We start from the raw sequence: 22,182 nt of genomic DNA, 5'->3' as shown, positions 1-22,182 counted from the left end.
TGACACCACAAATTATGGAACACATAAATAAGAGAGGAGACAAATTTTCACAGGAGAAGTCCAACTTGACTATGTGGACACCGTGTTCTCAAGCGCACATAACCCCCATCATTAAACACAACTTACACACCAGCCACTTCCTTCAGAAGAACACCGTATGGAACGTAGGAGATGCATAACTTAGGATGGCAGATCTTACACATACCACTTCAGCTAGGTGATCAGGGTCAGCCTCAGCAGCCACAAACCATGTCAGCCTACGTACCGTTAATTTGATGTTGATAGAAGCATTGCTGTATCTCGTTGGCCTTCGTCTCCTAAACCCATCAGCCTAGTCCAACCATCTGACATGCATGCGATGGCCAGGTGTGAATGCCTGTAGTCTCACACTGGGGAGGCAGAGGCAGGGGTACGAGAGGTTCAGCATCACTTTCAGCTGGATTTAAGTTTGTGGCCAGCCTAGGCTACATAAGTCTTTGTCTCAAAGCAAAAACTAAAACAAAAGTAAAAAAACCAAACCAAAACAAAACAACCCCCCCAACACATTAGAAAGGTGCCAGGGAAGAAATAACTAGTGAGAGATTAACTAAGGGGAACTTAGTTATGGTGACTTAGCCGATGATCTGGAGCGCCTCTAGTGAACAGTACTATGCATAATATAATGCATATTTTTTTTTAAAAAAAAATTAGAAGTGCGGATTTTGAATGTTTTCATCATGAAGAAATGTTAAATGTTTAAGGAGATTTTAAAATTACACAGTGGATACATGTATCAGATACCACATGATACCCCTTAATAAGTATGTGTAATTGTTGATGCATTTACACAGTAGAAAAAAATAAGTTAGAAGCTCTTTCTATCAAGGCATGATGTATAAAATACATGATTCCTTAAAACCATCCCAATGATCAAAAACAGAAGAAACTATGAACTGGCCAAGGGGGAACTGAAGGAGACATGATGACAAAGGGATGAATTCCTTTCTCCAGATAAGATCCGGAAGAAGTGAGGAAATCAGAATTGAGTATAGCCTTCAGCAAGGCAATGTTGTCTACTAACTACAGCGCATGTACCATGGTACTGCAACATGCTGGCGGGGGAAGTGGATGCGGAGTATAAGCCAATTCGCTGTTAAACATCTCATTATCTGTAGGGCCTCAGTTCCAGGCAAAGTGAGGCAGAGTGAGGTGAGCGGTGAGCGCAGCGTTAGCAATTCCTAGGGAACCCCAGTGCCTACCCATCCCCTTCCGACTTTGCAGAGCTGGTGACTGGCACAATGTCTCCTGTTGAGTCTACTGTGATTGCAGGCACAGTATTTGGCCTGGTAGCTCTAGACTGTCCTTTCACACCAAGTGAGCTTCATGGTCTCTCTTTATGTTGATAGCTCTAGTCTCACTGAACTTCCCAATTCTGTGCGGAGTTCGTCTTCAGGAAGTGCAGACTCATCACCCTACCTGACCTGCCCTAGTCCTGTAACTAACTTGGATCAGGCATGAGCTCAGAGATTAGGAGGTCTTTGAATAAAAGAACAGAGGAAAGGACTTTTCCCCTGCTCTCCTCTCCAAAACAGGATGGAAGGTACGCTTTTCTCTACCTTTCTTGGGCGAGCAGAGGGAGGGACCCTGGCCGTGTACCATCTAAAGTGAACAGCACAGGGGCTTGCAGGAAGACAGAGCTTTGACACTGGAGGGAAATCATATCTAGGGGAATAGAATGACTGAACGAAATTGTGTGGAGTGGAGAGTGTCACTTTAGCGCGACTCCCACGCTCAGAAACGTCCAGGGAACTCGGAGAACCCTTATAGTTTTGTAGCAGAGGAATCGTTTGGACTTTAAATGGGAGGTGCCAGTTGTAGGAGAATGATTTTGGATTGTGGCGCGTGCGCCCTGAAAAGTTAAGGGCTGGCAAGAGATGGGGCTCTCTTTAGAAAGGAAAGATGAGGACCAGCACCCCATAGCCTACATAAAGGAAGAGGCGAAACAGCCTGAAACTGGCATCACCTCCCCCAAAAGGTGCCAAGAGCTCCCAGAGTTGCCAGACAAAGTCAGCGGCCCGTGCGCCTGCCGCGCCCTGTGCTCTCCAGCTTTACGCACGGGTTAGCTCGCCTTTTGGCATCACGAATAAAGCAGGGAGGAACTTCAGCCACCACTACTAAGGATAGAACTTTAACCACAGTCACAGGTCCTTAGACCAGGGGCTCCCCAAAGGCAGGAGCCAACGATCCAGGCTCTACACCCAGGTGAGGAAGGAGCTGGAATGGCCTTGGCTGGCCCAGGAGAGGGGCGCACAGCCTGGCTGGCGTGTGACTAGACCTCTGAGTTAATGTATAATTGTGAGCAGATGGCGGGGGCTGGCAACAGCCTGGGGGCTGGGCCCAGCTAATGAGGGGCAATTAGCCCCAAACCCGGTGGGGGCAGTTGGGAGAGTCAGACAGTGAAGGCAGATATTTGCTCCTCAAACAGTCTGGCGCGTTGGGCAGAGGGCTGAGCGACTGAGCTTTTGGGCTTGCTAGGCCCCCCGCCAGGGCCCTTTCCCCTTTTTTCCTCTCCCTATCACCTCTGGGTCGAAGGCTTCTGTTTGTTCAGACCCGAGAGCCTGTTGTAAAGACTGAGCGAGAGGGTAGTTTATGGGGGAAATCGCTGCCACCACCATCTGCCAGGGCTTGTCTTTTCTCCCCCCCTGAAACCCCTGCGTACACCCTCGGGCAGCTGTCTCTAGGAAAAGACTGTCAGGGCATGAGCCTTGAGCTTCAAGATGCAAGGACAGATCCAAAGAAAGGAATAAGGCAGGAGGAGACCAAAAGCAGGGTTACCCTCCTCTTGGGGACCTTCTTTCACCAGACACAGCTAAGTAGACTGCCGAGCAGCCCCCAGCTGCCCCTGGTGGAAGGGCTCTCCAAGCTCTAGGGCCCGTGCTGTCCTGCCCATGGTGCTGAAACTATCAGCCTTCCCTCTGCGCCAGCGCTCTGGCTGAGCCTGAAGATGCTGGAGCAGACTGGAAGGGGAGTGGAGTATGTGTCAGGGTAAGACTGAAGACCCACTTCTGTGATCCATTTAGCTTTGGAAGACAACAGTTTCCAACTCCAAGAGCCAGGTTCATGATCGATACCCATTTCTCTATTGCTAAACCCAAAGCATTTACCAACGAGATCTACTGTCCCCTCCTCTGACTTCTAGCTCTATTCTTAACGCCCCAATAAATCAGGGTTGTTTACCTGAACCTCATTTCTGTGGCCGAGTTACAGATTCTGAAATACAAATGGACCCACAAGGATTTCCACATCCACTCCTTCACACCCTTACAAGGATCTATGGAACCCCGTCTGCAATAGCAATGAGGTTTCCAAGCACTGTGGTCCGCGATCACTTCTACCACCCCGCCCTACCCAGACACTGGTTTTCTCACCCTTGCAATGGCCCAGACAATCTGTGGTGTCTTTTGTGGGAACAACAGTATCCGTTTTTATTTACTCTAAATGTACCAAACCCCAAGTAAAATGGAGTCTGAAAATATCCAGAGATGGAAGAGAGAAGACTAGATTGCGTGTGTGTGTGTGTGTGTGTGTCCTTAGAAACATGCATTTCTAGGCATCCTCAGACACAAATTCCCACCTGCTCCTCCCACTGTCAGTGTTCTAAAGTCCAGGATGGCCCTATTTCCAGGCAAGGACTCACCCTTTGTGTCATTTCAGTCAAGGAATCAGCTGGAGGATCAGTGAGAATCCTCTCTGGAGACAACTGATTTATATGACACACTCTTCTCCATCTGCTCTCCTTCTCTTGAGGTTCTAGAAGCCACCCCAGTCTGTACTCATCCTTGCTGTATATCATTTATCTGTTGTAATAATACACACATGATCTGAGTGTTGACTTAAAAGCTCAGACATGTGCATTTTAGCTGGGAAAAAGATATCAGTACTTCGGGAATGTTCTTTTGTGTTTCGATGCATGGGAAACTTTGGATACATAGTCTGAAGTTCTTCATCTTCCATGTTCCTCATTCTTTCCACGAACACTGGCCCATGCTTGAGTACATTCTGGATTGAGAGAGCCTGTCTGAATGCCTCTATACTTCCTTCAGGGTAGATAGACACAAGATGGACTTGGAAGCCCCCACGAAGGAGACAGTGGGTCCCTGGCTGTGGGTTGCCCTGCCTCAGGGCCAGTGTCAGCCAGCCCCATGCACACTTCCCTCCTCCTCCTCCTCTGCTCATGGCCTGTGACATCACTGGCTACTCCCAGAAGGCTGCCCTCTGCTCCTGAACACAGGCTCTGTGAAGCTCTGGACCCCCTGTCAGGATTGAAGCAGCAGCAGAGTGGAGGCTGTTACAAGACCAGACCATCAGCAAACCCTGGAGCCTGCATAGGACCCTGAGACTTCTTCCTGGAATTCCCACCTCTTTTCCTCCACCCAGGTAGCTCACCAGCAGGCTCATTGTCTGCTCTGTCTCCCATACTATCCCCATGTCTTTGTGTAGCCAAACTCAACTTTCTCCCTCCTCTGTCTTTACAGTTTTACACTTTCCTGCTCTTTCAACTCCTTAACCTATTTTCTCACCTATGAGTGTCAGTTTTTTTTTTTTTCTGACAAGTTATCACATATACAGGTGCCATGTGGGAGGCTATTGGAAATGGGATTTCTGTTTATGAGAGTCTGTTTGTGGGCATGATTCATTTGGGTTTAGAGGGTTGGTTTTTTGTTTTCTGTTTTTAGATTTGGATATTGAACTTGTGTTCCACAGTGACTTTGACCCTTGGTTACTTGGGAAGATAAACTCTTATGAAGGATTCAGGACTAGGCTGATAGTCTAAGCCCGCATCCCCTACCATTCACATTCCCAGGACAACCTTCCTCTCTCCATTTCTTAAATGGCAATTTCTCAAGCATGAAGCAGTAAAGGGAACAGAGAAATAGAATCTCATGCTTAGGAGCCAGAAATGTTTACCTCTAGTCAGGAGCTGGTTTCTGAACCTTGAGTTTTATTCTCTGAGAGGATGGTCTTGATTTATGTTAACCAACTATGCCTTCATATATTTTTTTTTTCCAACTTTCTTACTGAATTTCTGGAATGCTAAGAGATTTAAGAGCCATGTCTCTAGATGCTTAAAAGCAAACAAATAAAATAAAGGGGACTTTAGCCACTAGACTCAATGGGTTCTGGATTCTTGGTGTTTCACTCCTGATGATTTCACCCTCCCAGTACATTGTAATCTCCACTGAAAGGGAAAGAGTCCTGTCAAGGATTCAGGTTTGTCCTAACCCTGCTCCTTTTCTGGGCATCACTTCAACTCTTTACATGCTCACACTCTCAGCTTGCCTCTGTCCTTTTTTTTTTTTTTCTTTCTCACTTCTTTCCAAACACACAACAAATATTCTTGTGTTTAATGCCCTATTCACTAAGTAATTGTTGTTGTGTTAACTGAGCCATGACAGCACGGTTATTTCAGGACAGTTCCATGGATAAAGCTGTGCCCTGGAGTTGCCTATGGCTCTGCCAACATTCCAGGCATGAAGGGAGACAGCTTCAACTCCTCTTAGTTGTTGATGAAAGCAGAAAAGCCATGACTGTGGCTGCTGCTGTGCAGACTCGCTTGTGCTTGAGATGTCTTCTGCTCCCAGAAACAACGGCACCCCTTCCTTCCAAAATGCTGTCAGGAAATGTTAGTAAAATATACCTTGCCTGGAAGGTGGCCGTTGAAAATGAAATTTCACTGTGATAGCTAGACTTCTTCAATGTTCAAAAGAACCAACAGCTCCAGTGACTTTAGAAGCTGTTTGGAGGTGTGCCTCCTAGGAGAAGCCATCACCTCAGGTTTTATGTATCTCCTTCCAATGTGTGAGACCAATGCCCAGGACCTGAGATAGAGCTGAGTCCCAAATCCTGCCCCCCCAAGAGCTTCCTGGAGAACACAGAAAACAAGGGTCTGGATTTCCTTGAAGTGCTTTGAAGAAAGTATTTGATTGGTACTTGGGAGAACTGAACCCAGGACTGTCCAATAGTGAAACCTAAACTTGAGAACCAGAGTCTCTGGCTTGAGTGTGTCAACCTGGGACTGAGAAGGCTTAGGATGGGCCAGATGTCAAGTTGTCCACTTGGGGAAGAAAAATCCCAAGTACTGAGAAGAATGGTCCCTTCTGCTTCTCTGCCCCTCTTTAATAGATATTTGGGAAATTAGTTTCTGCATCTCCCCCTGCCCTTCTTATCAGGATCTCGAAAAAGATGTGGTCCTCTGCGGACCCTGTGAAGTCAGTACATGAGAACTTGAGAGTATGTTAATGCTTTAGAGTTAGCAGCCTACAGACCCTCTGTCACAATCATTCCATCCTATGACTATTTCAAGAGGCCACATGTAACCCTCTATTGTTGCAGAACCATTCCCAAAGAGAGACTTCTAGAAGGAGCTCCCCTTTTCAGCTTGCCAGTTGGCTTCCTGACCTTCTGTGAGGAATACCAGTGTGAAGCATGCAACAGGACGGTAAGAGGTCTGAGAGAAGCTGGAAGAGTATAGAAGGGTCCAGAAATAGAATACTGTCGTTGGGTCTTGGCTCCCACCAACACATTGTCTTTTGTCCTTAGCCAGAGCTCTAAGCTATTTTTTCTCCAGTTTCTCCCTCTCTGCTTTACTCTGCTACCTTTGGATTAGAAGATAACCAGCTCCCCCCAAAAGTGGATTGTTTTGGGGACCCTTGAAAAAGGTGGGCACAGTCTCAGAAAGAAAAAAAAAAAGCATACTGTATGGTAGCTGGCCAAGCTGCAAAGACTGGAGAGACCTGCAAAAGTGGATGGGAACCTGGAGAGAGGCAGTATGCTGAAGCTTGCCTCTCATACCCAGGACTCAGCAGTGTGAATCAGCTGGGGGGACTCTTTGTGAATGGCCGGCCCCTGCCTCTGGACACCCGGCAGCAGATTGTGCAGCTAGCAATAAGAGGGATGCGACCCTGTGACATCTCACGGAGCCTTAAGGTAGTGCCAAACCCATTACTCAGTGATGGAGACAAGAATCAGGCATCAAGGGCCTCTCTTGAGGCAGCAGCTTGGGGTTGGACTCCCAGGGTTTCCTCCTAGAAGACCCTCTTCAAGGTGTGGGGGGGCTTTAGGTGCCCAATGATGAGGTGAACCTCTCAGCTCTATGGCTTGGTTCAGTAAGGCTCTCTTTGCCTTGTAGCTTCCTTCAGTCCTGGGGAAGGCTCACCTACCTTCTGCCCCATCATATCTTCTGTGTCACCACTCTCAGGTATCTAATGGCTGTGTGAGCAAGATCCTAGGACGCTACTACCGCACAGGTGTCTTGGAACCCAAGTGTATTGGGGGAAGCAAACCACGTCTGGCCACACCTGCTGTGGTAGCTCGAATTGCCCAGCTAAAGGACGAGCATCCTGCTCTTTTTGCCTGGGAGATCCAACGTCAGCTTTGTGCTGAAGGGCTTTGTACCCAGGACAAGGCTCCCAGTGTAAGTGCCCTCTCCCTTCCCTGGGGTTTGCAAGTCTGGGGGAGAAGAGTTCTCCCCTTTTCTTGGCAATTTGGAAATCTCTGGCTGGAGTTAAGGGAACCTGAAATCAGCCTTTGACTCATAAATTTATCTTCTGAAATGTAGTGGTGGTCAGGGAGCTGAGGAGGAGGTATGGGGGAGCAAGGGAGAATGTCAAGCTGCTACTCTTGGGAATGATGAGTAGAGCGAAAAGGATCTCGATAGGATGCCATCCTAGGTCTATATACCATCTTCCCAATGTGGACCCCAACACCCCCAGGTGTCCTCTATCAACCGAGTCCTTCGGGCACTACAGGAAGACCAGAAGTTGCACTGGACACAACTCAGATCACCAGGTGGGTCTTAAGAGTTGTTGCCAGAGATAATCGGAGCCACATTTCTTAGCATTTTATAACTCTTCCTTCTGCCAATCATGAGTTCTCATTGTTTTGTGAATCACCCTCTCAATGATCCCTTAAAAGGGTCTAGCATGTGCCTTTATTCTCCCTTGGCAGGATATGGAAGTTCAGGAAAATGACATTACTTGCTCAGTTGCCAGCAAGTCGTTGGTATGTCTTAGACAGGGCCTATATCCCCTAACTCCTAGAATCAGTCTCTGCTAAGAGCTAGGCTAAACTGGGCCTTCCTCTGCTTCCTATTTAGCCTCTCAGAACTTCTTCCATGTTCTTTGGGGTCGGTCAAACCTCGAGCAATTCTATTTTCCCTAAGTAGTGCCATGCTACTGAGCACACTGAAGAGCAACTGCCAAGGAACTTCATATCCCACTAGGTCTGCTCTGCTTCTGTGCCTGTGTTGTTACCATGTGAGAGACCCTGCATAACCAGAAAAGTCAGCATCACAAAGGCCATAAGACATTGTCCTCCTTTGCAGCTGTTTTGGCTCCAGTTCTTCACAGACCTCAAAGTAACTGTGAAGCTCCCCGGGGTCCCCACCCAGGGACCAGCCACAGGAATCGGACCATCTTCTCCCCAGGCCAAGCTGAGGCACTGGAGAAAGGTACTGAGCTTGGGTAGACAGTGGGGCAGAAGCTGCTGGTATGGCAGCTTGCAAGGCAACAGCCTTGAGACTTATGGGCGAAGGCTGAAGGGGTACAGGCTGTGGGTGGCTTGGCCTTGGGGAAAAGGGTTAGTAGGAAGTGGGGATTGACAAGGAAACCATACCTTACTCCTTCCCTTACCCTCACTGTGGGAGCCTCTGTCTCTACAGAGTTCCAGCGTGGGCAGTATCCAGATTCAGTGGCCCGTGGAAAGCTGGCTGCTGCCACCTCTCTGCCTGAAGACACAGTGAGGGTGAGTGAGCTCTGGAACACAGTGTGAGGAAACTGTCAAGGAGAAGAATGTAACTGATCCAGTGATCAGGGCTTTAGGTCTCTGGAGGTAGACATGGCAGCAAGGAGGTGAAAACCTTGTCTAAAAAAAAGAGAGATGAAGTCCTTGATTTCTGGCACTTGCTCTCTCCTTCCCCTACCCAAGGCTTCTCAGTGAGGAAAAGGACAGAGAGCAAAGGCCTGAGCAGGGGGCGAGGGTGTCAGAATGGAGGAAGACTCTACTTTCCCAGTCCAGGCCAGGGACACATGGTAAGAGCAGCTGGTGCCAGGTGGCTGAAAACACAGCCAGTGACAGTCCCTGTTCTCTCTCAGGTCTGGTTTTCCAACAGAAGAGCCAAATGGCGCAGGCAAGAGAAGCTGAAATGGGAAACACAGCTGCCAGGTGATTTGTGCGTATATCCATCCATCCATCCATCCATCCATCCATCCATCCATCCATCCATCTATCCATCCATCTACATCTATCTATCCAACTATCTATCCAACTATCTATCTATCCATCCATCCATTCTCATGTACCTGGCTCTGTGCTGTATCCTAGGTACACACGGATCCTGTTCTTAAGGGCTGCTCTGTCCCCATGTCTTAGTCAGGGTTTCTATTCCTGCACAAACATCATGACCAAGAAGCAAGTTGGGGAGGAAAGGGTTTATTCAGCTTACTTCCACATTGTTGTTTATCACAAGGGAAGTCAGGATTGGAACTCAAGCAGGTCAGGAAGCAGGAGCTGATGCAGAGGCCATGGAGGGATGTTCTTTACTGGCTTGCTTCTCCTGGCTTGCTCAGCCTGCTCTCTTATAGAACCCAAGACCTCCAGCCCAGGGATGGCACCACGCACAAGGGGCAATTGAGAAAATGCCCCACAGCTGGATCTCATGGAGGCACTTCCCCAATGGAAACTCCCTTCTCTGTGATAACTCCAGCCTGTGTCAAGTTGACACACAAAACCAGCCAGTACACCCCAGGATCATCCCTTGGACTTAATCATTATTTCTAGTTTCCTAAGAGCCTGTTTTGTGAAGAAGACAGTCTAAGTTTGTGACATCTGTCTCTTCCAAACTCTGCAAGAAGTTGCAACCTTTCCGGGAACCTCTGTCTTTTACCGCACCCCAGATCCCCATACCTATTTCTTCCTCTGAGTGGATTCACCCTCACCTTATAGGTGTTTCCCGGGACCTGACGGTACCAAAAGATGCTCCAGGGCTCATCTCTGCACAGGTACTTGGGAGGAGAGGGGAGTTTATGAACTGGGAAGGTTGATATCTTATAGTCTTTCCTATTTCTGGTGAAGGCATGGGTAAAACCCATGGACAGCTAAAGCCTTCACAGTGAATTTCTTCAAAGTGCTATCCCCTGGAGTAGCATCCTCTGACTAGCATCCTCTGGAGTGTAGGACGCTGTCTGGGTATGAGGCAGGTGGTCTTGGGGCGTCATTCAGTCCTATTACCCAGGCTTTCAGAATAGAGAGACTCACTAGACTCACTAAAAAGTCACTAAGGGTCTCCTCTTCCTTTCTCTAGCAGTCCCCCAGCAGTGTACCCTCAGCTGCTTTGCCTGTGCTAGAACCATTGAGTCCTTCTTTCTGTCAGCTATGCTGGGGGACAACACCAGACAGATATTCCAGTGACACCTCATCCCAAGCCTGTCTCCAACCCTACTGGGGTAAGAATTAAGAACAGGTCTCAATCCTACACGGTGTGGGATGGGGTAGCTGGCTCCTTTTCTGTGGAGGGTCTGATTCTCCAGTTGGGGCTACTAAAGGAATCTCTCAAAACAGCTTCCCTTATTCCTTGGATGGTTTTTAAAGCTGAGGTGTCTATAGTAGACCCAATGCCTGTCGATGGTAAAGGAAGTGGTATTGAGATCTGCGTGTGTATGTAACTGTCTCAGCCCTCCACCTTAGTGACTGACTTTGACATGTCTCTAGGACCAATAAGCCAGTGAGATGACTCAGAAAGTAAAAGCACTCCTTACTGAGCCCAATGAACTGAATTTGATCCCGGAAGCTCGCATGGTAGAAGGAGAGAATCAACTCCAACAAGTTGTCCTCTGAGCTCCACATGTGTACTGTGGCTCATGTTTGTGCACATAAATGCATTTGAACACACACATAGTGGATAAATTACTGTAGGGGGAAGCCCAAGCTCCGCTGCTTGTGCACATGCAGGCATGCACTTGAAGACACACATACACACCCATAGTGAATAAATTAGTTGGGGAGAAATCCAAGCTCCCTTGAGCCTTGCCATTGCCACCTTTGGTCTTCCTGTCCCTGTCATTAGCCTTGGTACCACTCCAGCTCTAACCTATCGAGTATGGCACTGTTTTAAGACTTGGACCAAGGCCCCGAGATGGGTAGGATCTAATGTCATTATTTCCTCCCTACAGACTGCCACTCCCTCCTTCCTGTGGCTTCCTCCTCATACATGGAATTTGCCTGCCCCTGCCTCACCACCCATCCTGTGCATCATCTGATTGGAGGCCCAGAACAAGTGCCATCAACCCATTACTTGCACTGGCCATAAGAGACCTCTATTTGGCAGTAATAAAAACTTTTTTAGATGTTAGCAATAGTTCTTGCTATTTATCATTCTTTCCTCATGAACACCAATATGACTCTGTCTGTCTGTCTATCTATCTATCTCCTAATTTATGTATACAAGCATTGTATCCAGTCATAATTATCTATGTAGTAATGAATCTATCAATCCCATGTATGTGCATATATATATGTATATATATATACATACATATATATATGGTCAGGGTCATACATGCACACACATCATATTGCTTCATAATACTTCATTCTTAAGCCCTCCATGGGTTTGTAAAAAAACAAACAAATAAGAGCTTTACTTACATAACTAACCATAATATTATGGCCATTCCAAAGAAACTTTACTATAGTTCCTTTGTTTGTTTACATTGCTTTGTTGAGACAGAATCTCACTATGTAGCTCTGGCTATACTAGAACTCATTATGCAGACCAGGTTGGCCTCAAACTCATAGTGATCTACTTGGCTTCTGCCTCCCACAAGCTGGGATTAAAGGTGTGTACCACTATGCCTGGCAAGACAATACTGTAGTTCTTTGTTCTAAACAAACAAACAAACAAACAAACAAAAAACCCAATTATCTAATTTTGCCATAGCAGCAGAGTGGAAATAACATTCTGATATTCTTGCCTTCATGTTTATACACACTCCAGGGACTCACTTAAATCCCAGATCTTCTCAAGTCTGTCTGGAAAAAAAAAAAAAGCTCCAGGCCTCTCTCTCCTAGGTATCTTGGGATGTGAGGGAAGGGATCGAGCTAGAGAAAAGAGGTTATGTGAGGGGATATTGGAAAGGAAGACAGGATTGTATTTCTAAATTCTTTCTCTCTCCCCTTTCTCTCCTTCCCTCTCTTCCTATGTAATCCCAGACAGGCCTTGAATCCATGATCCTCCTGCTTCAGCCTCTCAAGAACTAGAATCATAAGCATGTGCTGCAGATCCCCAACATATCCTTCCTCTTCTGAGAGGAGGGAGGGGTGGGTAACAGTGGTGGCAAGAGCAGCGGGGCGGGGAGCATGGTTGTGTTTTCCACCTGGGACAGGCACTGATTGAGAGTTTGTCATTCAACTGGTCCTATTATCAATCCTCCAAAGCTGGCTATTCAGCAGCTAAGAGCACCCACTCATCTATTCATAGCCACTCACATCAAAACAATCAGCTACCACCTGATCCACATTTCAAACACCACATGCGGGTGTGGCTACTGTTCTGGACGCTATGGAGCCTTTCCACCAGCAGAGAAAGTTTTAGGATGGTGGAAACCTGGATGCCATTGAATGACTAGTCCAGCGCAGCCTGCCCTTCCCCCAAACTCTCTGCTTTTGACATGGAGGTCTGCTCCATAGGGCTGCCCAGGAAAATAGGTAAGGCTGTGAGATAACAACATGCGCAGTACAGTTGAACAAACCTCTCACTTTAGCAACAGGACTGATGTCAGCAATGGTTGGAACTGTCTCATTTCAGCTGAGGCCCATGAGTGAACACAAACAGACAAAGGATGAAGGGTCCCTGGTGGGAAATCGTGCGTAAGATGGTGGGTTTGTACATGTGCGTGCACATGCTTGCATCCCAATGCACACACATTCCCATGCTCATGTGTGTACATATGTGTTTACAAAATGTGGAAGAAGGTCTGTATTAAAGGAACTGCAAGCCTCTATCTCTTTAGCTAAGATCTGCTTCACAGCAGAATCTCATTGTCCAGGATAACCTGGAACTCTTGAGATCAAGTAATTCTCCTGCTTCAACCTCCCAGGTTGCTGGGACCTGGCACTGGTCTGTGTTTAATGTCCTCTTGGAAAAGTGGCTTCTTAATCTCTAGCATTTTCTACTTAATATTAAATTAAAGAATAAATTCTTTTACATATCTTGAGAAAGAACTACTGAAACCTACGACCATTTTCCTCTCTCCTGAGTATCTTGCTTTTATTTCAGCTTTTCTGTCGGTGGACTTTAAAAGTAAGCATTTACTGTCATATAGGGCAGTTTGCCCAAGGTTGGGGACATAGAGGCTGGCTTTAGGAGGGAGCCAACCTTAATGAAAGACCAGCCACTAGCTTGGGCTGGAAGGAGAGTCTAACCCAGGATTTGATAGCATTACTTTGTTTTCTCATTGTGCTTTCTGTTGTTGTTTTGGCTTTACTTTATTTATTTGTTTAATTATTTAGGTTTTTTTTTTTTTTTAAGACAGGATTTCTCTGTGTAGCCCTGGTTGTCCTGGAACTCACTCTGTAGACCAGGCTGTCCTCAAACTCAGAGATCCGCCTTTCTCTGCCTCCCAAGCTCTGGGATTAAAGGCGTGAGCCACCACCGCCCAGCACTTCTGCTTATTTTTTATAGTAACTTTGTATTTATGGCGAGTGATTTGGGTTTTATGACAGCGATAAAAATATTCCCTTCTAAATGAATGTGCATAAGCATCTATGTGAATGAAAACATTAACAGGACAAGCAGTAGGTAAAGACTAAAGTAACAAGGACAGTGCCAGACAGACAGACAGTCTGCAAGCTCTGCTTGGATAGCAAGGACAGTAGACATCAGTCACATCTGAGTTAGAAGAGGAGCTCTGCGGCAGTGAGTTAGACCTGAGCCCAGCACCCCAGTGCCCTGTAGAGGTGAGAGATGGTGAGAGATGATGAGAGATGGTGAAGGGTTTACTCTGCTTCCCATGTGGCTGATTGTTCAAGGAGACTTGGTGAAAGCCAGATGGGAAGGTGGAAGGGAGGGCTGTACTGACATAGATGTTAATACCAGTGCCCCATGCTCAGAAGACTTTTATCACACTATGATTTCTATTGCTGTGAAGAAACATCATGGCCACGGCAACTCTTATAAAGGAAAACATTTAATTGGGGCTGGCTTACAGTTCAGAGGTTTAGTTCATGATTGTCATGGTGGGAAACATGGCAGCATGCAGGCAGACATGGTGCTGGAGAGGTAGTGGAAGGCTCTACATCTGGGTCCGCAGGAAGAAGGAAGAAGAGAGTGACACTGGACCTGGCTTGAGCATTTGAAACCTTCACACCCACACTCGATGACAGACTTCTTCCAGCAAGGCCACACCTCTTAATAGTACCCCTCCCTATGAGCCCATGGGGAGGGTCTTTTTCATTCAAACCACCACAGATTAACATTCTTCCATTTGTTCTAAACAGAAAAGACATTTTAACGATATTTATTTTTTTATTATATTATTTCCACCCTTGCCTCCCTGCAACCCCTCCTACATACCTTGCACCCCTTTGCAAAAATCACAACACTGTTTATTCTAACGTGAGAATGGGTACATAATTTCTTGAGATTATAATATATATTACATAATTTCCCTTTACTTTTCTACCTCCAAACTTACCCAAATACCTCCTCCCTTGCACCCTTTCAATTTCATGGCCTCTTTTTTCTTTATCTTGGTGTGTGTGTGTGCACGCATGTGTGTATTCACAACCTACCTAGTCCATATAATATTACTTGTATATATGTTCTCATGGCCAACCATTTGGTATTGGATAACCAATAGCTGTCTTTTCCCCAGGGAAGACCATTTCTCCGACTCTCATCATTTCTTTGTTGCCATAGTTCTTTGCCTAGGGTTGAGGCCTCCTGAGATTTTCCGCATCCTTGTTAGAGTGTCTGTTGGTGTCTTCCTTTTTCAGGCCACGTTTAGGCAACCATGTTGGTGAGAGGCTTCCTGAGAGACTTCTGGCATTTCTAAGAGAAACCACCTCATGGAAAACTCCCCATTCCTCTGACTCTTGCCATCTTTCTACCCACTTTCCCACAATGATCCTTGGTCTTAGTTAGGGATGAGATTTATTGGAGGCTAGAAGGATATTTAGAATGTCAAGATTATGTTAGTTGAGTAGTGGTTGTTAGGTTTCAAACCTGGACAAATGGCTCAGGTGACTGCCCTCCAGGTTTTCCCAGAATCCCCCTGTCCCTATTTGTTACAGTACTGTCCTGACTAGCACACCTCAGCCCCTACCCTGAACTCTCCAGCCTAGGGTGCTGGGCTGCCCTTCCCTATATAACCCAACAATTTCGGCTACCCAGTCTTTGTACCTTTGAGCCTCCTGTCTGCTGCACCTGGTTCCTCTGCTCTCTCTTCTCCCCTGCCCTTCCCAGCTCTCGACATGGCAAAGCTCAGTCTGGTCATGTCCACTTTGTGCTCTCCTAGATGTCCCAGGTTCTGGCTGTGCTCTCCCACTTATCTAGAATCAACCTTCTGCTTCACCATACCTAGGAGCAGTCACGTACCTTTTCTTTCTAGTTCTCTTTTTCATTCATCTCATGCTGAAATCTGGAACCAATCATATTCCTTGTCTTTTCATTTTTATTTTTAAAATTCATCTCGGAGTGGCGTAAATGAGCTCCCTTTTGGCTGCTCTGAACAAAGCTGCTGCTTTGGCTCTCCTAAGGTATTGTATGGATTATTTGTTTGTGCAGTTGTTATTTCTGAGAATCCTCTAAGACTTGTGATTTCAATAGCCCAGGGTGGATATCTAGTTTCTAGTATATGATATACAGGCACAATGGCCTCTTTTTAAAAAATTATTCTTATATACATACATACACAATACATATGTCCCATTCAATCCATATGTTACTTGTATGTATATTATTTCACATTTGGCCATTTGGTATTGGGTAATCAATAACCAGGCTAACATGGGGTGGGGGTAACTCACAAAGCCTCCACCCTAGACAAAGAACTACAGGCAACTAGGGACTAGTGAGAGCTAGAGAAATGGTCTTCCCCAGGGAAGAGTCTAAGAGACATGTAAAATCACGTCTGCATTCTGAATCCATCAAGGCAGGGCTGGTTCTTCAAGGGGCCACTGAGCAGAGTTTATTTAGCTTGGACTGGGGGGGAGGGGAGAATGTGATACCCATCCATGTCCTTCCTTCTGGGTAGAACTTACAGTATCCTGGGACAACAGCCTCAACCCTCAACCAGACATCTACTCTTTTTTTCTTTTTTATTCTTCTTTTTAGCTATATTCAAAATAATGCTTGTATGGCTTGTGGTATTTGTTTTTCTTTTTGTGCATACACACATACACACACACATACACACACACACAAGTACATATGGTTTTTACAGGGTCTCACTATGTAGCCTGAATTGGCTTGGAAGTTTATTAGTCTCCTGAGTACTGGATTGCAGGCATATATCACCATGCCCAACTAAATAATGTGTCTTATTGTGACATTTATATGTATGTAAGTATGTATGTATGTATGTATGTATGTATGCATGTGAATACACACACACACATATATAATTTTATCTCTCTCTTCTTCACTCTTGTACTCCCCTCTCTGTATCTCTCCACTTTTTAATGGTCCCCTTCTTTCCTTCCCCTTCTGCTTCTCATGTTACATGTGTGTATCTATTTAAGTCCAAATTCCACATATGAGAGAAATCCTATAGCATTTGTCACCTCTCCTGTCATTTCCCGTCACTTTTCATTCTTCCTTCTACTTCCCCCCTTTCCCTTCTCATGCTGCTCACTGTACATGCATATTCTGCAGGAAGAGAAAAGACGATGGTCCAGACTCTATGACTCTAGAGCCAGACAGGCAGTGTGTTTCCTGAGTCAAACACACATACAGATCTTGGGGGTAGCCTTTCGTGATGTATTGTCACTTGAGACAGGTGTTTTGCTAAACTTGGTAGGAAAAATTGCACAGCACATATTCTTCTTGTGGATTGTGACTCTGGGTCTTTTGCTCTGTTTAGTTCAGAGGTTGTTCCTGGAGGATTTACAGTTTGGCAGGCGACATCCCATTGACCTGGGGAAGGAAGAGGAAATGAGCCTTCAGGAGCTAGTCATTTGTTGGTTTCTAGCTTTCAGGAGGGTTCTGGCTGAGGTTATAGGAAGGGAGAGAGTGATTTATTCCCTTTTTATGAGGATAAACATTAAATGAGTGTGAAGTGAATTTATAAGACAAATAACACTTTCCATCGGAGTTCAGAGAAAGGCTGTGTATTTTACCAAGAATCTGTTTTTTTGTGTATTTGTTTTGTGTTGTTTTAATGCTGGCCTCGAGCACAGGACCTCTAGCATGTTAAGCACAAGAGCCTGTTTACTAAGAAGTTGAACAGAGTTAAAGACTTAGGACAGATTGAGAATGTAGAAGATGGCAGTTCTCACAGGGTGTTTAGTGTCTTATGTAATCCACACAATTCCCTCAAAACCATATTCTTGTTTCACCATCAAGGGACAGGTTTAGAGGAGTCTAGAACTGAGCTTTTACGCACAATAGGGCATTGTCTACTAGAATGTGGTGCTCAGAAGGAGCCTGAAAAATTTATGTCAAACCAAATCTATTTCTTCGTGACATAGATAAGAAAGTTGAAGCCCACTGGGTTTCATTTGATTTCTCAGAATTTGTGCACTCTAAGGCGGCTGTGTTGAGACCACAGGGAACATATACTGAACATCTCTGTGGATAGTTTCTGATTGACTTTTAGCTTTGATAACACCTATCAAGTAAATCACTTCCACTTTACATACAAGGAAACAGAGATCTTGAAGTATAAAAGTAATTTCCCTAAGGTCACACACAGTACTAGCTAGAGGAATACTTGCCTCGAATGCAGGAAGCCCTGGGCTCCATCTCCAATACTACTTAAAACCAGGTATGGTGGGGTATGCAGCAATCAGCTCCCTGGAGGGAGGGTGAGGCAGGAGGATCCTTACCTCAAAGACATTCCTGACTATAGAGTAAGCTGCAAGCCAGCCTGGGCTATGTGACCCAGTGACAGCAGTCTTGACAACACACCTGAAGTACTTTCTACAACGTTCATTTGTCCAGGAAAATGGGACCCACAATAAAGAACAGGATTAAAAACAAGTATCCTGGAGTTCTGAACAGAATGGAGTGAAACAAAGGTAGCGTATTAAAATAAGCTTGGTGTGGATGAGATGGAATGGGGATGAATCTGGGGGATGGTGGCTGTTACTGAAGGGCAATTAAAGCAGCACCTTGACTGACGATGGTAACTATAAAGCAGTCAAGAAGCATCCTTAAGGATGCCCAAGAATTTGCATGGTTCTGTAAAGGCTGCCAAAAGGTGGCTGGTTAAGACAGGCAGTACCGAGTCTATGACTCTGACTTTCCTGAAGGACAACGGTGAGTGAGCAGGCTGGGAGGGAAGATATGGCAGCAGAGAGTCACCTAAAAGGGGAAGACTGTGGAAAGGAATCAGTCATGCTGATTTTGAGGGATAGAACAGTTATGGTTGTCAACCTCCCTTAAGGGAATTGGAGAGAAATGACATCAGCGTTTCAGGGAAGATTTGGGGTGGAGAACCAGCAGTAAGGATGGATAACTCCTCAAAGTCACCTGTTTTACCTCCAAATGTGGCAAAATTCTGAATCTTAAAGGAGACAAAAGCTTGTACATCCAGGACTGCTTGCAGTCCCACAAGTCATTGCAGCATACTACTGAGAAGCTCAGGCATGACGCTTTTCTTCCCTCTCCAGCAAGAGTGGGATAGAAGCCTGGAAGGGAGGTGCCGATTTGGAATAAATGCCTGCAGTTGGTCAGCTCTTAGATACAAACCAGCCCATTCCTGAAATTTGGTCTTTTTACCACAGGCCTCCCCATTTACATCCATTCTCCTCTTTTGCCTCAGCTCCTGCTTCCCTGACTGGCATCTTTTTCTCTTACCTAAAATTCCCAGATACATTCTTTGGTAATTTCTTCGCTGTCTGCCAATAGTGTGCCACTCCGGTCCGCTCGGAGGTAGAAGCCATTGGGTGCCAGTACCGTGAGCAAGCTGCTCCCCTGAAGTTCTATACAGAAGTTGAGGGCAAATTTCCCCCAAGGGCGGAAGGTGCCAAAGGATGTTATTGACCAAAAGGATCCACCCTGTGCTGGGGAGGGAAGAGCTCAGGTTGGTTGGCCATTTGGAAAGCAATTTTCTTAGCAATAAAACCTCCAACAGGGCTTCCCAGAGGCGTACTACCCTCCCTCTGGGGATCACATCCTGTCTGCATTAGCATATCCATCTATAGAAACGCAGGAGGACCAGTGGGAACCTCACCGCTTATTCTGCTAACCCATACTAGAGCCTTGAAGTTTGAAACCAAACCAAAACCCTGTTTTCCTTTTTATGCTGAGTACTGACTTGAGTACCAGTTCTTAAAGTCTGGCCTGGGGCTGGGTAATGATCTCTGGATGGGGAAGAGGGACCGCTCACCCTGAAAGTGATAGATGCCCTGGCGACAGGGCAATAGGTGAATGCAGTCAGGTTGATCCATGTTGCACTTCAGCAGGTCATGGTCAGAGGAGGAGCCCACATACCCATACCGACCTCGTAAGATGAGAAAGGGGCGATTGGCAAATCGAATCCCCAGCTCCTCATTAGGGCCTGAAAAACACAGAGAGTTGGATAGGCTGGCTTTCCATTATTTCCCAGATGGAAGAAAAGGAGCCCTAAGAATGCTCAAGGAGGCTGTTGATATTTTTCTGTGTGTGCATGTATGTGCATGGAAGCCAGAGGAGGGTGCCAGGTGTCCTCCTCTGTCACTCTTGTCCATATACCCTTGAGATAGGGCTTCTTACTGAGCCTATAATTCGATGTTTTTCATGAAGGTTGGAAGCTAGCAAGCCTCGACACTTGTCCATCTGTCCTAGTCCCCTCCAGGGCTGAGGTTACAGGGACCCACACAACACCCAGCTTCTTATGTGGGTGTCAGGGATTAGAACTCAGGTCTTCACACTGGTGTAGCCAATGCTTTGCTCACTGAGCCATCAATCACTCTAGTCCCAGAATGTTGTCAAAATACAGACAACATTAACCTTTAATGAACACCTACTATATGCCGGGTCTTATTAGGTGCTTGTGAAAATGTTTGCAAGGGCACTCAGCATGGCTTGGAGCACAAGAAATTTAAATATTCTCCTCTCTTTGGGATATGTTAATTTATTTTATCCCCACCTCAATCCTGTGAAACATTGGAACAGAATTCTGTCACAGACTAAAACTGAAGCTCAAAGAGGGTGTGTTCCAACAACAAGCACTTGGCAAGTGAACGCACACCCTAAGCTCCTGATCTCAACTCAGTGCTTCCAACCCCTTTAAAAAAAATTGTCCTGTATGTGAAAACACTTGACACAGACGACTAACAACCTGGGTTCAATCCCTGGAACCCACAGTGAAAGGGGAATACCAAGAGAACAGATTCTTGAGGGTCATCTTCTGACCTCTATTTTCATTCTCTCTCCTCCCCCATGAATATGCAACAACAATAAACACAAGTTTAAAAGTGGTATGCGATGTGGGTTAGACTGGGAGGAGAGTGACTGGGCTCACCTGGGATGGTGACATTTGCCATCAGCAGGCCATTGGAAGCAATGCCCAGGAAACGCCCATTGGGGCACTGCAGGGTGATTTTCCCACAATTCCAGTTCACTCGGAAGAAGGTGTCAGACTCCATGGGGTGCCCATCAGCTATGATTGTCCGGTGCCTCCTCTGGTGAGAATGTGGGGACCAGGGAACCAGGAGTAAGGATAACAACCTCAGCTTTTTCCCCATCACTTTTAGTCCTGGACCCAATTCCAACATCCTCCTTTCTCCCTCCCCTTCCCCAGCGTCTGTAATTTTCTAGAGTATGCTTTATGCTTTCAAAACCTCTTTTTAAGGCAAAAAATAAAAAATTATCTCCATAAAAATAATTTTGGGAGCTGGGCAGTGGTAGCACATACCTTTAATCCCAGCACTTGGGAGGCAGAGGCAGGTGGATTTCTGAGTTCGAGGCCAGCCTGGTCTACAGAGTGAGTTCCAGGACACCCAGGGCTACATAAAGAAACCCTGTCTCAAACAAACAAACAAACAACAACAAAAAAAATCCAGAAAAAAAAATTGGGATCTCAGATCTCTCACCTTCTTTGGTCTGCAGTGTAATCCAGTGAGGAGCATAAAACAAAGGGATCACAATATTTTAAGAAGAGAAATAAACTTTGGCTCTGACTTCAAAATAATTTTGAAATGCTTAAAGTGGAAGTTAGATTATAAAACACCTAGAAGACCTAGGAGAAACACTTTGCAACTTGGGGGTCAAACAATGATTTATTGGGATGGAAAAGGATTAACATTTGAAAAATTGGACTTTGTGAATGAGACCAGACAAACTTGCTTTTCAAAAATGCCACTAAAATATGCAAAGGGGTCTAGGTATGGGGGTACATGACTTTAATCCCAGCAGAGGCAAGTAGATCTCTGTAGTTTGAGGCCAGCTTGGTCTAAATCATTAGTTGTAGGATAAGTCAAAGCTATCCCTTCTCAAAAAACCAAAATAATAAACAAATAAATAAATAAATTGCATAGGCGAGGCATAGACTGGAGAAAGAATGCACAGCACGTAGATTTGGTGAAGGACTTGAACTTAGAACACACGAAGATCTCATCTACTTCAGTTATAAGACTACCAGCCCAATAACAAATGGGCAAAACTTGAAGCCACTTGGCAAAGAAGACATACAATTACCAAATACATTTTGAAGAGATGCTTAAACAACCACTTATAAATAATATAAACACTAATAGAAATGTAATAAGATGTTACACAGCCACCAGAGTGAAATGAAATGCAGGCAATACTAAGTGGTGGTGAGGTTATGCAATAGCTAGAACCCTGCACCCTGCTGGAAAAATATCAAATGGCATAGTCGTTTTTGAAAACTGTTTGATATTTTCTGCTCTCATTTTCCTTTATATGTGATCTTATGTAGTTTAGGTTGGCCTAAACTACACACACACACACACACACACACACACACACACACACACACA

General features: G+C 45.7%; 2 protein-coding genes across 6 annotated transcripts in view; one reads left to right on the top strand and one right to left on the bottom strand.

Annotated features, from left to right (window-relative positions):
* The first annotated feature begins 408 nt into the window (after positions 1-408).
* On the top strand, positions 409-11,386 carry Pax4 (paired box 4). 4 transcript variants are annotated; one of them, XM_031380789.1, is made up of 12 exons: positions 409-418; positions 4,311-4,416; positions 6,373-6,478; positions 6,836-6,966; positions 7,238-7,453; positions 7,752-7,827; positions 8,363-8,488; positions 8,699-8,781; positions 9,132-9,201; positions 9,982-10,037; positions 10,340-10,481; positions 11,208-11,381. In XM_031380789.1, the coding sequence occupies exons 3-12, from the start codon at positions 6,466-6,468 to the stop codon at positions 11,342-11,344; spliced, it is 1,050 nt and encodes a 349-aa protein (XP_031236649.1). In that variant the 5' UTR covers positions 409-418; positions 4,311-4,416; positions 6,373-6,465; the 3' UTR covers positions 11,345-11,381. The 4 variants fall into 4 exon arrangements, with proteins under 4 accessions (XP_031236649.1, XP_031236651.1, XP_031236650.1 ...); XM_031380791.1 differs by lacking the exon at positions 409-418 and having other exon boundaries at positions 4,241-4,416; positions 10,021-10,037; positions 10,343-10,481; positions 11,208-11,386; XM_031380790.1 differs by lacking the exon at positions 409-418 and having other exon boundaries at positions 4,241-4,416; positions 10,021-10,037; positions 11,208-11,386.
* A 5,548-nt stretch (positions 11,387-16,934) lies between these two features.
* Positions 16,935-22,182, bottom strand: part of Fscn3 (fascin actin-bundling protein 3) — a 10,458-nt gene continuing 5,210 nt past the window's right edge. Inside the window, exons 4-7 of one of the 2 annotated variants that reach the window (XM_031381334.1) lie at positions 20,703-20,862; positions 19,587-19,757; positions 19,055-19,255; positions 16,935-17,170 (exon numbers count right to left, since the gene is read on the bottom strand). In XM_031381334.1, coding sequence (XP_031237194.1) covers positions 16,944-17,170; positions 19,055-19,255; positions 19,587-19,757; positions 20,703-20,862 — 759 coding nt within the window. In that variant the 3' untranslated portion in view covers positions 16,935-16,943. Of the gene's footprint in view, positions 17,171-19,054; positions 19,261-19,586; positions 19,758-20,702; positions 20,863-22,182 lie in introns of both variants that reach the window. The other variant, XM_031381335.1, reaches the window with a different exon arrangement.

Source organism: Mastomys coucha, unplaced genomic scaffold (genome assembly GCF_008632895.1).
Source record: "Mastomys coucha isolate ucsf_1 unplaced genomic scaffold, UCSF_Mcou_1 pScaffold20, whole genome shotgun sequence".
Taxonomy (NCBI): domain Eukaryota; kingdom Metazoa; phylum Chordata; class Mammalia; order Rodentia; family Muridae; genus Mastomys; species Mastomys coucha.
Note: the sequence above shows the minus strand (reverse complement) of the source record. Positions and strands in the feature narration are given on the sequence as shown.

Excerpts from the sequence above, each read along its gene's own strand:
- Pax4 (XM_031380788.1), top strand. Across the intron at positions 7,454-7,751 it reads CCCAGGACAAGGCTCCCAGT|GTGTCCTCTATCAACCGAGT; the intron begins GTAAGTGCCCTC and ends CAACACCCCCAG. Across the intron at positions 9,202-9,981 it reads ATGGGAAACACAGCTGCCAG|GTGTTTCCCGGGACCTGACG; the intron begins GTGATTTGTGCG and ends CTCACCTTATAG.